Here is an 18636-nt window from a genome sequence, read left to right as displayed (position 1 = left end):
TATTTAAGCAAAGCATTAAAAGAAATAGTCTCCAGATACAGCTGCTCGGATCTATTCCCTAGTTATTTACACAGTATAAGACGACCCTTCTGACACATCAAGGGGTAAAACTACAGGAGAACTGACTTACACTTCAGACAAAAGGCTACCATGAGGTGCAAAAGCAAATCTCATGAACCATCTTCTCACAACAGACAGCCTTATAAACACACTCCTCTTTCCCTCGATATTATTAAAAATGCTCATTGACTAAGAGCACACTCAAATGCTCTACTGCTGTATACCATGAGCAAAAAGTCTGCCTCCCTTTCAGGAAGCCTCTTGTCTACCTTCACATTGTAGAGAGAAAAGTCACTGTTATGAATGGTGCAAGCATGGAACTTCCCACAGAGCAGTTCAAATATTCCCTGTGGTCATATGTATCACTGAAACAGACCCCTGGAAGACTCAGGCCCACCAGGTTCAGTTCGCAACAAGCTGCCAATTCATTCCACAGCGAGCGAGATGCTCCTCCTGCTCCCAACCCACCTCACAAGCTTTCTTTGCAAACAGCTTAAAACAAATTTCATTTCTGAAACACTGTATAGTCAAGCTAATCTTGGATCCTCTGTTAGACATACACTAGACAAATCCTGAAGGCATCAAACCTGTGCAAGACAGCTTGCTGTAGAAGACAACTCTTTAAGATACTTTTTTAAAGGTCAGAACAAAAATGGAATAATGCAGTCAAACAGTACATGGAGTAAACTTTGCTCGATATGCAAATTGAAGGTTTAGACTGGTAGTTTCTCTGGGGTACCTGCACTACACTTCCATTCAGCATCTCCTCTTTATTTATAATTCACACCTCAAGCAGGAAATTCATTTCCATCTGCTTCGCAAAGCGCTACGCCAATCTCCAGAACGCTTTTCTTGTATTACTAGGATTACTGATGCATTTTTAAATAAGGACAAATGAATAATCCACCGCTGTAGCAGGACTTGTCACAAAAGCTATCTGCAACTCTAGAACTCAGTACTAGGCTTTTGCCTTCAACCTTTCTGAGAAAGAAGGGGTGCTATGCACTACAAAGCTGCTGCTATCAGGGAGCTTCTCCTTAAGCTGGACTGTTAGTTTACTGTCAGTAAACTAACATTGCAGCTGCACAGTAGGGGAGAATCACCAGTAACCCTCTGTAGATGATTCAAGTTCATTTAAGAAAAACAAAAGTAATTCATTTTGGTCATTTTAAAGCTTATGTAGTTATCATTCTTACCTTTATCAATATAAAAGTGGTATGTGAAATGTTCTTATTAACGGAAAATACACAACTGCATAAAGGCCTGAAGATTATTTCTTGCCATATATTTATTTTTAGCTACATGGAGGGTAGAACAGATTTCGAACGTACTGCTCACCAACTGAAAACCAACTCGCAAAGGAATAGAAGGGAGTGTGTGTAGCTAGGAACACTTATAACACAGCTGCTCAAACGGAAGATCCTTTCTGCTTTCTGCTATTAAGAACCCCAGCTCTTATATCTTAAGTAAAAAAACCTCCTAGCACTGAAGCTATGAAGACTTACTGGAGAATATAGAAGTGCACACCCAAGCTTCAGTTAAAAGAATGCCTATTTCTCTTGCTTATCACCTCTTACATTTTCTTGTTACAGCTGCTATTTAACTACAATCAGCTCACCAACTTTTTCCCTTTCTCTGTTGATGACTCTGAGCTAAACAAGGCAAAACAAACCATTTAAAGAGAAAAATGTTCCAATTCTTAGGGAATTTCGAGAGGCCAAAGCTCCCTCCTCCTACCAAGAGGCATTTCCCCTCCCACTTACTGTCAGAGAGGAAAGCCTATACTAACCTGAAACAGGGACATAAACACAAGGAGTTCCCGAGCTATTCATTTAAATAGACAATATAATGTCTGAGACATGGATTGTGTTCAAAGCCCAGAAGACATCAGTTAACCAAATGAGAAGGGACAGGGCTGCCTTACCTCATGTGCACAGGCCACAGTGTGTGGGAAATCAGAAGCCAGCACTTTGTTCTTTCTAGAGAGAAGGAAACCAAGAAAATAAAAAAGGTAGAGCAGAGTCAGCTTACCTGGTTGCGATCTCTCTTCCCCATGGATGGTAACCAAAAACTGGAAGGAGGCAGAGTTGGAAGGACAGGTGGGAGCAATGCCAAGGAAGGAACAAACACAGAGTGGGGGAAGGAGGGTCGGGGGTAAGGAGAGAAGGGGAAGGGAAGAACAAAGATGGAGGGAGAAGGAGAAAGATTAAAAATCAGCAGGAGTCATATTAAAAACAATGAATTTCAGATCCAAGGAAGAAAAGCGGATATCAACAGCTGGTGAAGGCTGGACCCACTGCACTACAGTCAAGAGGTTACTTATCCATTGCCCAACAAGAACAGCATTACAGGGATGCCAAAGGATAGGCACCATGGCTATTTCCAGTGCTGACTACAATGTAAAAACACTAATTGGGGAAGAAGACAGAACACCAAAGAAAGAGAAAGCAGTTTTGTGGCTGCCTTGTCAGCATCATTTCTGCAGTCTGGGTATGTGCCCATAGCATGGCTCCACACAGAAGCTTTTTAAAAAATTAACATATAGGGCTCAGTCTTCTCATACTGTGCAAAAGATCTGCAGTTATTGCAATGGCATATTATAATGGAGGGGGGAAAGAAAAAGCTGACTGTAACCAAAAGGGCATTTGAGCAATGTCCACACACTGGGGCAGCCTTATAAATAAAAAGGAAGTCAGCAATTGCAAATAAGAAAACAGAGGAGCCATCAGTAGAAGCCTGTCTCTCATTCCACAGGTCACTGCATGCTTAAGTTACCACCCAGCTCTTCATTCCCTTCTGCCCCAGGAGGGAAGAGGACCCTACAGTTCCTCCTCCCCTCCCAAAGTTCTACACAACAACTGTTAAGGGCCTTACTCTTTCTGGCGTGGATCACTAACAATATGACCTAGCCTCTCGGTGCCCAGAGTGCTCATGGAGGTCTCCTGAAACACAAAGACAGGTAAAAGGTTGCACACTCTCACACAGTGAGCAGACATAATAGTTTGCTGCTGCCAATCAGAACAGATCTTACCCCCCTGGGCCACATCCTTTCCTTCCCAGGCCACTCTCAGCTAAACATATTCACCCTCTCCTTTTAGAACCTCAGCTGAGCTGATTTAACTGATTACAATGGCAGAGAGTCATCCAGTTTTCTTTGTGGGGCTTAGTTTTTATTATCTGAGTGATGATACTTGCTTGCACAGAGGCACAGCAAGGACTGGACCAGTAAAAAGTATGCAGCACAAGGATGCAGTTCAGAACAGGGGAAATGGCTAAGAAGTGCTTATTTCCAGGTTTCTGGGGTCAGCTGGGCCAGAAAAACGTTGGGAGGCAGGACATCACACTGTCCCTCTAACAACGGGGACTCACCAAGCACAAGTGAATGAAACAAGGAGTATGCATGAAGCTTTTGCCCTTCCTGAAAGCAGCAATTCAGCAGCAGGACCTCCAGCAACTAAAGAAATCCTGGTAGAAAGGACCTGTTCTTTTAGAAAGCCCTTTTCTCCCTGAGAGACACTGCCCTGTAATATATGCTTGATGCTGGCATACACGTACACACACAAGACTGAAGCACCAGCTGGTCATATCAGCATAGCAACTACCTCCAAGAAATAAATATACTTTGCAGTAAGGGTCTGAAGATGAAGGTGAAAGATTTGTTTGTGCCATGTGCGTAGGCAAAACACACTCAAAGTTTGGGGGGAGCTGTAGCAGCAGGGGTAAAAGATGGGCTATTTGTTACAGCAGGAAAATTATTAACTTAAAGTGCCGTAATGTTTAAATTTACGGTTTATTACTGTGTAAATTACAAGCCGTACTTTTGGTAATTAGCAGCTCGCTGGCGGGGAGCTCTGAATGAAACTCATTATTTATGATTACAATTTAGAGAGAGATGGGGAAGGGGGAGCAGTGACCTCTGCTGCAAATGACAAAGATCCCTTTAAGGTGATGAAGATGAATTAAACAAGTAAATATTATCCTTCTCATTTGGATCATTAGAGGTGCTGCCCACAGGCCCAGCCACTTGCAGGTGGCCTGAGGAACCCCACCCAAAGCCAGTCTCTTGCCAGCTGAGGATTCATATTTTAAACACTGGTTACAACTCAGCAAGGTGAGTGGAAGAAAGAAGGGGCAAACAAGGATCTTTCAAGTGTGACTGAACAGAAGGAAAGTCACACTCCTCTAGACTCCAGGCCCCTCTAACACACCTTGCTAACTGACTCTTTCTAAAGCCAGTCAGCTCAGAACCGTATTTTCAAAAGCACAGAGCACATTCCAATCAAAGAAAAGCCAAACACAGCCAACATCTTCCTTCTCAGAAACATTTTTTCACAACAGGCAGCAGCACTCAATACTCCAAGGTCCAGACGTGACCAGGTGTATCTCTCGCTCTTTTAGACAGGCATCTGCAAAGTATTGCTTATTCCTTTAGAAACTGAATTAATATTTTATTTGTTGTTTGCCCTACATATAATAAACCTAGGCTCTGGGTAACTTTGCCTGCATTATTGCATATACCCCTTTATTTTTCTGTTGCCCCACTAAAAATGCAACTGCTAAAACCACCTTCCTTTGCTGCCGTTCATATTAGTCTGCTTTCCTACCTTTGCTGCCGTTCATATTAGTCTGCTTTCCTACCTAAAATCTGGTGTTCCTTCACCTTTGAGTCACCTCTCTACCCTTGTAGTTTCAGATTATGAGCCTGCACAAGTCTCATGCCATCATTTTCTGCTACATTCTGTCTAAACCTTCTTGATACTTATGCCTCCTGTCGTTCATCTTCAAACCTCCTTTCATACTGCTTTTAGCACTGATCAACTGTCTTTGCCACTTCAAACCTACCTTAAAATCCGCTTAGTCATTCAATCAACTTCTGACAGTCAAAACAGTTAAACAAATCAAACAATACATGAAACAAAAAAATGTACAGGGCCCCTTTCTGCAAAAACAATTCACATGCTATCTTAGACTAGTACTTCAGGACTGATCAGCATTGGAAATACAAAATTGTCATCTTGCAAAAGGGAATACCTTGCCAACAAGCCTTCTCCGACCTTTTCGGAGACAACGGGCAGCAGCTCCTGGAAGGCGATTCAGGCGAGCATGAAACCCTGAAAACAAAACCCAGAAAATTTGAGCAATGAATACAGAAGATTCTTCCTAACAAAGCCACCAGGAAAAGCAGTTCAGTGGTCAAATCAATCCTCTGTCTCTTGTTTCTCAATCTGCAAGAGGCAGATACACCAATTTATTCACAATGAAATAAAATCCCTATTTAAATAAATAAGACTCAAGAATGTGGGCAGCTAGTATGAGTATTTTATCATCCTCTCCAGCAGTGCAGCTATTTTTAATTGGATCATGAAAAAAACAACCAGAGATCACTATCAGTTTAAACTGCAACACCTATGAACAGAATCTACTCCTATCACGTCAAAAGTTCTCAAACACATGGCATTCCTTATGGGCCTCACCTCTCTGAGCTGGCCGTGAGGGCAAAAGGAACGTGGAATCTGAGAGCTTGTCCAGGCCTGAGTCAATCCGCTCTACTTCAGATCGGTGGTCAGCTCCCCACTTGGGAAGAAGGTTGGGAACGGTGAATCCTGGAACACATTCTCCTTCATAAAACCAATCACTTTGCTCATCGTCTCCTAAAGAAATAAAATGGAATTAGCTACAAATAACATCAACGTGCTCTGTGACTGTCCCACAAAATACTACAGGTAGACATTTCTGCATGTGAAACAGCTGAAGTCTCATTAGGAATTCCTTCCTGAAGAGCCTTATATTTGTATTCTGTTTCAATGATCTGCAGTAACTATGGGGCCTCACTAAATGCTTTAAACTATCCAACTCATCAGTCTAGAGAATTTCCCTATAGAACAAAGCCCTCTTTACAGACCTGCCTAGGGCAGCTTTAGCACTCTGTTGCGACTGCATCTCATCAAGCTTAGTTCAATGTTGTGTGATGTCTTATGCAGAACTCTTTCTCTGAAGTAATTACTGCAACAGAGGTAGAGGCCAATCATTTGGCACACGTTACAGGCTGTCACAGGAGAGACTTCACAACAGGAGAAGACTAGGCTCACAGAGTAAGCAAAAGGAGCACACTCACTGACCAGAAAGATCCCTAGTCTCCTAAGACAGCAGCTGAGAGGAAAACACACAGCTATTGGAAATGGTGACTCTGAATGTAAGTACTAACCATGCTGTGAGTCTCTCAACCAGAATTTCTTAGAATCTCTCAAAACTACAAACCCTCTGCCAAACTAGAGCAGCAGCAACACAAGTCATCACCAAAGTCTCCATAAAGCAGGGTCACTGGAATTAATGCAGTTGCTGTCTAAAACTGAACTGCATCAGGCACCATTCATGGTAAACCTGCCTAGCCAAACCCCCCTGAGAACAGTAGCAACATGAGCAACATAAGAAAAGCAAGAAGAGGGCAAAGAACCTGACACATTTAGCTTTTCAGCAGCCTAACAAACAAACAGTCTCATGTAATTGCAAGGTACTTCTCCTTGCCTTGAAAAACTGACATACTTGACTTAGTGAAAACTCTCATTTGCCTACCATTAAGTCTCAACTCAAGCATCCCCACTTACTCTCCTTTCCTCACCAATTACATTATTCCTGACTGAAGTTCATTATGCCAGACAAGAGAAAAAGGAATACAAGAACTCACCATAGTAAAACTTCTGCAATCTTGTACATAACAGAACAAGCTACACCCAAAACCAACTCCAATCAGCAACAGGTAGGACAGCCAGAATATTTCACCCCAAAGCTCTGACATTGCTTTTTATTTCTGTGCTACATCAGCTGACATAGCATGCTTGTGACAAATATATTTTAAAATATAAATATCCTTACCCACCTTATAGCAAATTAAAGCTAAGAAATGTTGGATAGTTCTTCTAAGCAATCACAACTTGTGCAAAAATATCCCTATGGTTTCGGATCTATGAGCATAGTGCCCTGTCATATCTCAAATAACTATTTCCACAAGACAAACTTTAGCAGTCAGGATCATATGCTAATACCACTGCATTTAACAAAAACAAACAAACAAATAAAAAACCAACCTTACAATCAAATTATAAGCTAGGACCATTCTCTGTTTACAGAAGTGCACTGGTAGCTGGAATTGCAAAGGCAATCCATTTAATTAGCAACAGCACAAATATTACATGATATAACTTCACAAGCAGCGGCGGGGGGGAAACCTACATGCAATTTAAGTACGCTGCTGTCTTAAATCTCCCATTATTCAGTTTGGAATTGTACTACAAAACTACTTCTAAGATGATGATCTGTGACATTAAAAAAAAAAAAAAAAGTTTTGTGCTCTCCCTCTTACTGGAGAGCTGTTGCTTATCATTTATTTTATGACTAGAAAATGTCTAAAAAAAGGAAAGGAAGATGTTTCTTATTTAACCTGAAAGTGCAACATTGTTTAACCCTTTTCAACATAACTGCAAGCTAAAACATCTTGACCAGAAAGCTATTCTAGCATAAACTGTTTGAACAGACAAAGCCCTGTTGACTAGGATGTCAAACCTCTTCTGGTACCTAGACAGGGAAGGCTGTAATTGGATTTTATTTATTTATTTTATTTATTTAAGCAGTATATTTTACATACTTTTATATATCTGGTATCCTACTTCTAGCAGCAGCCAAAAGTTAATGTCTAAAACAGGGCATAAAACCAGGGCAAGTATATAGGGCAAGCATATAGACAAGTATATATATATATATATACACACACACACACACACTATCCAGTCTACATCAATCTTGCCTCGGGTGATGAAGTAAAAATTCAACACTTCAGTCACCACTCAGCTTCATCATCTGATATGCAAAAGTCCACTAATTTCAGCTCCCCCAGAAGAGTCATCAGTAAAAAGAGAGAACAAAAGATTTGACTTCACTGTTGCTTTAGAAGGATGGGAGGCTGGAAACAGTTATTTTTCAGCAAAGGTCAAAGCTGAAACTTGAAATCCCTACTCTTAGGGAAAGTATTAAAGCCACCTAAGATCACAACAGATCGGCCCTACAGCCTAACGTACCATCAGAAAACAGATAAGCCTATGTGCTACCATTGTGTGGCCTCACACGCAGATACCTGGGTCACTAACAAGCTAGTGGAAGCAGCAATTCCTACCAAAGTTACTGATACTACCTCCTTTAGCACTCATATATTCCCAGAAGAGAACTCATCCAAATCTTAGCTTGTGAAATGTGACAGAATCAGAGTGCACACCAGCAGAAGCCGCGCGGAATTACAGGTCTCTAGGGTCACATTCCACCTGCTCCAAATATAATAGCCCTGAGTGCCTATGTGCCTACTACAATCTCTTTCACACTTACTTCTGCCATATCCCCCATAAACTGGACATTGTGCTGTCACTGGTAAATAAAACCAGATTACACTCCACAGTCAAACCTCCTAAGAAACCATTTCTACAACAGACATTGAAAATACCCTAGTATTTTGATATAGGCTCAACCAATGCACACAAACAAGTATCAGATTCAGGTACTAATTGGTATGTAGACAACAATTAACACACAGAAACAAATCATAAGTTCTGCCCTTTTATTTTATAAAACTGCTCTCGTATTTCTGTGCCTTTCCATAATAATAGCTTCTTAAATTTCAAATACTATGGATCTGATATACAAAGTATTTCAGCAGGAAGAATAGACTGTTATCAAAATCACACCTTTGTAGCTCTCAGCTCATTTCTGAACTTCTTGCTCCTCCCAGTCACTGTGCTTTCTCCCATACTTCCCTCTCTGTCCTTCCAAACACAGATCTTTCTTTGTAAAGAAAGTAAGAGAAATTCCCCAGCAACACATGAAGAAAAATCACAGGACAGTTGTTACCTTGGCGGCCCTCATCATTGGTAAACAGGCCAGTATCACTGCTGCTGCACACACTGCTGGTTTCACTGGAACAAAAACAAACAGAAAAACCCACCATTAAAATTGTGGCAGATACAAAACAAAAAATGCTTTATTACATTTTACTGCTTCTCTGAGCCCAAAATACTTTACATATCTCACAAAAATTGCATTTCAGATACATGGCTAGCTCTAGCACGGGACATAATTGCTTTCTGTTAAAACCTACCAATACTGCAGCACTTGAAAGTAGAATCCTGTATCTAGTCTAGGTCTAAGTTATCAAAAAGTAATTAATACAGTGGCATTTGCCTCGGGTACTAGAGTTAATAACCTAAGTATGACATTGTCTGGAATACTCACTAGGAAATTAAGTGCAGTTAAAAACTCTGTCCTTGGGTCACTTAACAGTTACTGAAAACCCTCTGAAGTTTTCTACTTCATATTCCTTTTCTCAAAAATGTTATACATACACATAACCCCCCCTTCAATCTACAGCAACTTTTATTTTATTTGGAGGGAAGAGCAGCTGGTACCTTCACAACTCTTCAGCTAAATACCTTAGCACAGCATGACTTGCTGCTGCTGAATGCAAACTCATTACAGCACGCTTTGCATTTGCTGAAGCAGTTACAGGAGACTTAATTCTTGAACCAAAGAATTAAACTAGATATTAATGCGTAGAAAGCCGTTAATTGACTGTAAAGCTGGATGAACATTTGTAGCAGAAGTACATGCTCACGTTAGTCCCAAGCATCTGATGGCTTTAATGCTGATACTAAACGAATCCTTGGACGCTTCCAGCAATAATTCCTCTGATTTAGCTGAGAGGTATCAGAACAAGCAGAAGCTACTTACTGCCCACCCTCTTCACACTAAGGCCTTATAACTCAGCACTACAATCAATCTCCAGTCTGGGTGTGCTGTCAGAAAACATCTCTGGGTCCCTCTTTTCCAGGGAAATTGGATCATACTATACACCAGTATCAACTGGAGACCCCTTGACTCAAAAGGCTGAAGGATGAGGGACCACAAGTTGTGTCACCCCAAAGAATTGCAGGCACATAGTAAAACCCCATTTTGTGAGCTTGTTACTGCTCTTAGAAAATCCACTCTAAAGTGTAGCCAAATCAACTCATCATGCTGGGTACCTACAAATTCTGCACCTTCATTACTGTATAAAGGCCATTTAAACTTAAAGGATGAACAGTCTGTACATTATTCCCACATTTCAGTATGTAAGTTAATATCAGCTTTCAAATCAATCCTTTACAAAGTTTGGCCATCCATGCACCCTCCCACATATACACCACAGCAATTAAGGCCAAGGGCTGAGAACCATGAGTCATTAGTTTCGTTCCTAGCTCTCCTACCAACTCACTGTACGACCCTGGGCAAATCTCTTAGCGTGTCTGCTTTCCCTTTTGAAAGCCTTGGATTAACAGTCCTCACAAGCAGCAGATGCGAGGATTGAGTGACTGCTTCATAAGGGTTTTAGCATCCTCAGAGGAAAGGTGCCTGAGAAAGGAAAAAGCATTGTCAAGATTCCAGATCATATTAACAGTACTTTAAGCATTCTGTTGTACTGAGAGCTCTTTAGTTCCTTATAGATAGGTACACATTACTGGCAGTGCTTCACTGGAACAACCTTTCACTGATCTCACCTTCCTCACCACCCCTTTTATACTTCAGGGCTGAACACAAACTAGACTCCTACACAAGCCTTTCTGCAGGTCCAGTAAGCACTGATTAATGACCTCCACTTGCAAAGGAGGCTACTTACCTTAACCATGAAATAATGAATGCTATTGATCCGACAAGCTACTGCTATAGAGTGTTATTGATCACCCAATCTTTGGTTAAAATGGTCCTCATTTAGCAATTTCACTGTCGCAAACACCTGGAGCAAAGCATGCTTATAATTAAATAGTTTGGGGGAGTTAAAGTGAGAGGTGATGGACAGAGATCTCAGGTTTCCCCCATTTATTCTTTGGCCTGAGCTATTGTTTGTGTCAGGAGGGATATTGATTTTCTATAAAAATAAGAAAACAAGAGGCACTGAGGGGCTGCAGAAGGTCAGGCTGGGCTGGAGAAGGAGGGGAAGCTGAACACTCTGTCTTTGTCACTTGCCTTCCAAGAGAGAGGAATTTTTTCTTTACAGAGACTGACCTCCAATTCATCAGCTTAGGCTCGTGACTGCCACTGCAGGCTGTCACCAAAACAGCTCCCCCGCAAAGGGTACAGCGACTGTACCGCATGCTCAGGATAAGCACTGGTGACACACCCAGGCCAGAATACTGTACTGGGTCTGGCTGGGATAGAGTTAAATTTTCCTCATAGCAGCTCTGTGTTTTGGATTTGTGACCAAACCTGTGTTGGTAACACAGTGATGCTTTAGTTATTGCTGAACAGTGCTTAAACAGCACCAAGGCTGGCCCTGTTTCGCACACTGCCCTGCCAGCGAGTAGGCTGGGGGTGCACACAAAGCTGGGAGGGGATTCAGCCAGGACAGCTGACCTTAACTGACCTCAGGGATATCCCACACCATAGGACATCATACTCAGTCACAAAAGCTGAGGGAAAGGTGGAGGAAAAGGGGGCAATTTGGAGTTACGGCGTTTGTCTTCCCAAGCAGTACACGACTGAGCCCTGCTGTCCTGGAAATGGCTAAACATCTGCCTACAGATGGGAAGCAGCGAACAAATTCCTTACTTGTGCTTTGCTTGCATGCATAGCTTTTGCTTTACCTATGAAACCGACTTAAGGCACAAGTTTTCTCACTTTTACTCTTCCGATTCTCTCCTTCATCCCACTGCAGGGGAGTGAGAGAGGCGGCTGTGTGGGGCTGAGCTGCTATCCAGGTTAAACCACAACAAACACATCAGCATCAAGCCAGCGAAGTCACATGGCATTGGTGGGTCAGTACAATTGCCAGTTTGAAAAGTCACGTTAAGAGTTATGGCACTTCAGCAGATTAGGAAAACCTCACATCTCTCACTAGTAAGCACATCATTCAAAGTGATTTTTCAGACAGCTCTTGTACTACGGTTTGTTCTGCCCTCAAGCCAAACCCAGACCATTCTGGGAGTACTCCGCTTAAACCAACAAGAGAAAAAAAACTTCAGCACCCTCTTCTGCCTTTGCTTTATTATGGCTGCAGGCTACCTCAAAGAATTAAGGGACAGAAGGGCACATTACTTCCAACAGTCTTAGCAGTTAATTGTCACCTTTGTACAAATATACAAATGGCTACTTAAACTAAGACCACTTGCTTCCTCTGTTGTTTCTACAATCACTTATAGATTAGGCTCTGAGTCATGTCATTACCCAATTTAGCACAACCATCGGAACTTTTCATGTTCCTGCACATGCTTCCTTCTCTGAAGCTCATCTCTTGCTATGTTTGGCAAACAATTTCAAAGATTTCATTTCACACGCACTTTGAATCATAATACCGCAGCACATCTTCACCCAGGAAACGACTGGGCACAGTCCCACAAGCAGACTATGAAAACTACCTCCTCATTAGGGATCCATATACAAAGCGTTCTCAGGGAATGGAGTTTATCTACTGAATACAATAGGTTTTTGATCTGACTTCGGATAAGGCACCTTCTAGAAAGTAGAGAAAATGCTGGATGTTTTAGCATTTACAGAGATTCATTCCTACATAAAAAAAGAAAAGCAAATGTCAATGGAGGGGAGGAAAAAGAAGGTGAAAAAAGAAAAGAAAAAGTTCTGAATATACAACTTAGTTTGCCTAAAAACACATTAGTTTCGTGACACTCCCACTGCCAGAGGAATGAACAGTAGTGGAACCAATTCAGTATCAAAGCATTTCTTAAGCCACCAGATCACCACAGACTGCTTCCAAGTGCCACAAGCCTTATCAGTCATTTACCCTCTCATCAGCTTGTGATGACAACCATACCACTTGCTCTCCTAGGCATCCGATTTTCTTCTTCCTTCCTCAGGATATGACCTTGTCACACATCTGTGCAAAGTACTTCTCTTACAGTACCAGAAAAAACAGCTACAGCACAGCGAGAGTGAGGTAAGCACAGCCAGTTTCACTCTGCTGCTTGCAGTGAAGGGCTATATTTAGAGCAGCGGAGACTAAAGCATGATCCTTCGCTGCCATGAGGGATATTCTGCAGTGAAGAGGGGTTTATGTATTTGTCTCTCCAACTTTGACCCTCCCTAGTGAGTCACAGCACAGATCACACATGTGGTGTCGGAGAGGTCAAATATTCCAACCCCTGGCTTTCCAAAGAGAATCCCAAGGATTTGGCAGCAGATGGTAAATGACATTTGATGCAGACACTCGCACAATAATTAGCTTGAGAGCAAGGGACAACTGAGAACAAAGCAATCTCCCAGCATGGTCCTCAAGTAACAGTCCAGACAAAGCTGTTTATTTACTCTTTCAAAGGCTAGCACAAATAAAGGCTGGATGAAAGCCTGTTGGTTTAAGTTCAAGTCTGACATGATGGAACGCACTTTGACTGGGCGAAAAAACCCTCAAGGAACACTGTCTATCACTGCCACATCAGGTAAGGGTATCTCTCAGTCCATCATCACTAACATGCAACATTCAGGGGCTACTCAGCACATTCCTTCTCCTGGACTACCAGCACATAGTTCTGAAAAGATAAAAGCACTTTTCACAACTAGTAGCAAAAAAGCATTCATTAGTCTCTTGAAAAGGCCCACTTCACACACACTTTTTAAGCAAACAATAGCCACTTTTTAAGAGGGGTAGGGGGAAATGACCACTTTTTTGCTACTTCCAACCTGTATCTTACCGATTTTACTGTATCAGTATGATACAAATCATACCAATTCAGTAAAAACACAATAGCGGTCCCCTGGATCAGGACAGTGAGGATGTATTACAACATATGCTTTACACAGTCTCCCAGAAAATACCCTTGAGAAGTTTGCACTTCCACCTACTATCCACAAAGCTCTCAATAACCAAGTGCCACCTGCCCACTCTGACAAGCTGCAGGAGCTAGACATCCAGAACACTTAAATGAACTCAACATATGAACAATTATACTGGATCAAACACACTTTCCAAATCCACTGTCCACTGTTTGATAGCACCTATTACAGTGGATACTTGAGGAAAGAGCAGGAGAGCATGACAAATACAGACCAACTGTTTCCTCTGTATATTCCTCCAGCTTCTAGCAGTCAGCAGTTAAAGGACTTCCTGAGCCGATCATCCATCTGGGCTGTAATGCTTAACAGCCCCTGATAAATCTCCAGATTCTGCCTTCCAGAATGTCCCAAAGTAGAAATCCAAACCTCACGTTTCATGAAAAAAGAATACTCTTTCTTTTTCGTTTTAAATGTTTCCTCAGCATCTCCTGATTCTTACACAATGATAACTAGCAAATAAATAACCCTATTCACTATGCCATTCATTAACAAATCTCCTCCATTTGATTCTCAGCAGTTCTTTTCTAACCTGAAAAATCTCTCTGTACAGAAGCGGTTTTATTACCCCAAACTTTCTACAGTTTGGGTATACAAGGAATAAAATTCACAGTCAAGGGGAAAACTTCCCAAGAGTGACACAAAAGTTCAGACCGTGACATTTACATATCTCATTTTCATCCCCTGTATGAGATTCTGCCACAAATTCAAAGTTCTCCAAAACTGGACACAAAGACATGCCAGACTCCATTGTTTGCACAGGCTCATCCTGTAATTAATGTAAGTTTCCCCAAACTTCTTTATCGTCTCGCCACATTTTCCTCATAGCTAGCCTTTAAGGACCTTATTCCAGATCCAGAGCAGAGATGCAGAACTGCAAACAAGATGTTCTGATTGAGGTTCACACAGCACATGCACAGAGGGCTAGCGGTCAGGATGGGCAATCTGGTCTGTTCTCTGTTACTACTTACGGTAAATTCTAAAAACAAGAAACTGAGATAAGTTCCTATCAATCACACAACACAAGTGCCAACGGTGGATTTACTCTCCAAACCTCAGGACACCAGTATGTCACTTTAGCTGCCCAGCCACAGACATTTCAGAGGGCTCCTTGTGTAACAGAAGCCAGAAACGTTATCAGCTTGCCAACTTTTCAAGGAAGCTGTTGGGGTCATCAGTACAGCATAGACAAGAAAGACTTGGAAAAAGTATACAGTTTAGAAGTAGCTGAGATATTTCTCCTCTTCAAAAAGAGAACAGCGCTGAATAATTTTGATAAGAACTTCTAAAAGCAAGGCACAGGATTTACAAGCAGCTGTAGCACAAGGAAGCCATCTGACTAGCACAAGGAAGAAACCCAAATCTCACCATTCCGACATGTTTTCATCAGAGCCCTGCTTCTGTTCATCAGCTTCACACTCCATCCGCTCCTTCCTTCCCCCTTTGCTAAGGAAGGGCCTGTTCTCTCCTGATTCACAAAGGCCATGACTGGAGGATGTCCAAGGGGCATTTTCTTTCCAGCGTGAAAGACGCTGTTTCTTGGCTGACTTGAACCTGCAGCCCCTCTCATAGTTCCACTCTGACACCCTGAGCTTTTGCTGGAGACTGGCAGCTACCTCTGATGTCACACGTTTGACTTTCCGTCGGCGCCTGAGAGGTCGGCAGGGTGCATTCTCTGTAAAGGAGTCTGACTCATGCCATGAGTGTTGCTTGCTCCTCAGGGTGGCACTAAGAGCTGGGTGGCGTTTCACCACTGCCATGTCATCAGAGTCACTGAAATTGGCTGTCAGCACTTCACGGCAATCCTTGACAGCTTCGTCCAAGCTCGACTCTGAGGCCTCACTGTAGCAGCAGGCATGCTCTGCCTGATGTGTGAAGTCTGAGCGTCGTTTACGACCCCGTCTCTTGCGAAGCTGACGTCGCTGCTGCCGTGGGCTTAGGGCCATCTCTTCCCATAGTTCATCCAGCTTGTTTTGTTCTGAAGTCTGCTCTAAGGCTGAGGCCAAGTCATGCACCAGTTCATCCATTGGCAATGACTACTAAAAATAACAACAAACAATTACCACCAGACATAAGTGCCAACACATCACTAGACTACGGTATGCTACAGCCTTTGTCACGTTAACTAAGTCACACACTTACTTTGGAGTTGCTTAGGTGAACCCAATGCGGGACAACTGCTGCTTCTTGGGCTAACACTCACTCCTTCCTTTTGCAAGGGTTAAATCCCTCTTCTAACCATGGTAGCAAAGATCTCACTCCTGCAGCAGTTGGGTCAAGTGCTCTGTGTCTGAAAAGGCCTTAAGGTTGCATCTTTTGCATTAAAGCAACACGCGCTGTTACACATCTTAAGGGTATGACAGCCTGCAACTAGTTCACTACCTGCTCTCGGTAAGCCACAGAGAAGGGTTAGCCTGCCCGGCAAACAGATCGAGTCTTCCAAAAAGTAGAAAAGCAGCAAAGCTGAGAGTAAAACAGACGGTAAAGCAGACAGTTTGCAAGCCAGCGCCACTTCCAAGAGCAAAACAAGTCGCGCGGGACCCTGTGCGTATGAGACCGAGTCCCAGCTCCTACTGCCAAAAAATCCCACCCCTCCCACCTCTGAGCTGTCAGCGTGCCAGTCCCGGAGCGCTGGCCAGATCCCTCACCCGCGCCTTGCGGCGGCGGGACCCCTCCCCCCACCCCCCACCCCCCCACCGCGCTCAGGGACACCGCGCCCCCACCCCGGTGAAGCACCTGCAGCCGGCAGGCCGCCCCCCTACTCCGAGCGCCCTCAGGGACCCGGCCACAGCGTCTCCCTCCCCCGAGGAGAAGCCGGTGCTTCTGCCGGACACCCCCCGCCCCCCGCCGCCGCCCCCACGGCCCCGCCGCCCCGCGCCGGGCCTCCCCCCGGCCCCGCTCACCGGCCAGCGCCCCGCTCCGCCAGCCCCGCGTCAGCGGCGCTTCCGGCCTCCCCGGGCCACTTCCTCCCCGCCCGCCCCGCCTGAGGGGCGGGTCCGGAGCGGCGCAGCGGCCCCACGGCCGGGCCAGCCCCCGCCGCCGCACCCGCCCCCCGGGCCCGGCCCTCCTGCCGCGCCCCGCCGTGGGCGCCGGGACAGGCGGTCACCGGCCGGCGGGGCCGCCCTGGCGGGCCCTCGCCCTTCAGCTGCCCGGGGGTCGGGCCGGGGCTGTTCAATAGGCAGCCGGTGAACTCGGAGCACAAACTCCGCCGTCTGGCTGCGGCACCCTAATTGCGTACATCAGGGTGGAAATTACGCATCTCCTAAAGTAAACCTCACGGCGGTGTTCCCCCCTCCTCAAGCCTCGCACCTCTCCTGTCATCCTGCCCATTTCACACGCCACCCGCAGCCACCAGAGTAACGCCAGCTGTGACCCTGCCACCGTCCACTTTTGCTTAGCATTCCCTTTTATTTCTCATCGTAATGTGGTTTGTTGTTGGGGTTTTTTTTGTTATTTGGGGGGGGGGGGGTGGCTTTTTTTTCGTTTGTTTGTTTGGGGTTTTGTGTTAGTTTGGGTTCTTTTAACCCAGGTGGCTGTATTCACATTCAAGCCCATACTGCTTCATTTTTCAAGTGACATTTTACCAGGCAACGAACCAAATGCTTTGCCAAAGCCCAGATACATTATGTTCATGGCATCCTCTTCACTAATTTTGTAAATTCAATCAAAGGAAATAATCAGGTTTGTCTGACATAATTTGTTCTCTATAAATCTATACTGCTGCTTATTGCTCATAGACCTTTTATCCTTTGATTTTTACATAGGTTTGTTTTTTTTTTTTGCGCCTCTATTCCATCGTGTCACCAAGATCAGAAGTTACTCTGAAAGGGTGATAATTGCCAGGATCACTGCTTCCCCCCTGCTCCCCCACCACCACCACCACCCCAAAAAAAAAAAAAACAAAACAAAACAAAAAAAAAACAGTACAGCTCTTGCTTTTCCTCAGTCCTCTGGCACCCTCCCTAGTTTGTCAAGATACTTCAAAAACCACCAAATCCTTGAGTTTGCTGTTGATTCCTACACCCCAATACGATAGCTGTAGTTTTGCTTCACTGAGCTTTCTACATGTCGTTTCTCTAACTAGTCCTTTATGTTGGTCTGAGCTGTCACGTTAACATTTTCATTACCTTTTAGTTCTCTGAGACATTTCCTTGGAAAAGAAATATTAAAAGAAGAAAAACGGTCATTAGGTAGATCATTTTTATCCCACTTCCAATAGCTGACTTCATTTAAGTTACTTTCTGCTCACCAATTTGTCTGTAAAATTCTGTCCTTTTGTCTTTTTAACTCTTTCCGTGACAGTAACTACCCTACTTGCCTGCAGTATTTTTTCTTCCCTGCCAGTTTCCTATTTGCAATACAGGAGTTTTCTTTTTACTCTCAGATCTGAGAGCCAATCCCTCCTAAAATCTAATCCTGTTTCACTGCTGCAATCCTTTTTCATGCTTCAGGATATAAAACAGCTACAAAATGTCTGGGTTAGAAAGAAACTCCCCTGATGGGAAGGTTATTCTGTAAACATCCACTTCAGAGCTTCTTACCCCTTCATTTCAAGCCCTGGGTACTGGCTACTGTTCCAGGCAGGATAACAAATCAGACAAACAATTGTGTACAAGAAATCCTGCGTTTGGATGTCCTGGGGAGATGGCAGCAGATGCCCACTCTAATTTGTCTTTTTTTCCCTTCATTTTCCCAACTAGTTCTCTGCTGTTTCTGTTGGTC

The 18636-nt window shown here is 43.7% G+C and overlaps 1 protein-coding gene across 13 annotated transcripts in view; it reads right to left on the bottom strand.

Moving 5' to 3' along the window:
• GPATCH2L (G-patch domain containing 2 like) overlaps nucleotides 1-16886 on the bottom strand; it is a 59176-nt gene extending 42290 nt beyond the window's left edge. For 4 of the 13 annotated variants that reach the window (XM_040600060.1, XM_040600057.1, XM_040600058.1 and 1 more), the window contains exons 1-6: nucleotides 16818-16881; nucleotides 16057-16377; nucleotides 15283-15953; nucleotides 8953-9017; nucleotides 5535-5711; nucleotides 5092-5171 (exon numbers count right to left, since the gene is read on the bottom strand). In XM_040600060.1, the coding sequence (XP_040455994.1) occupies nucleotides 5092-5171; nucleotides 5535-5711; nucleotides 8953-9017; nucleotides 15283-15941 (981 nt within the window). In that variant the 5' untranslated portion in view covers nucleotides 15942-15953; nucleotides 16057-16377; nucleotides 16818-16881. Of the gene's footprint in view, nucleotides 1-1984; nucleotides 2040-2091; nucleotides 2132-2934; nucleotides 3003-5091; nucleotides 5172-5534; nucleotides 5712-8952; nucleotides 9018-15282; nucleotides 15954-16056; nucleotides 16378-16817 lie in introns of all 13 variants that reach the window. The other 9 variants (XR_005828800.1, XM_040600055.1, XR_005828799.1 and 6 more) reach the window with 7 other exon arrangements.
• Between the last annotated feature and the right edge of the window lie 1750 nt (nucleotides 16887-18636).

This window comes from Falco naumanni, chromosome 7 (assembly GCF_017639655.2).
Source record: "Falco naumanni isolate bFalNau1 chromosome 7, bFalNau1.pat, whole genome shotgun sequence".
Lineage (NCBI taxonomy): Eukaryota > Metazoa > Chordata > Aves > Falconiformes > Falconidae > Falco > Falco naumanni.
This window is presented reverse-complemented; position numbering and strand designations above follow the sequence as displayed.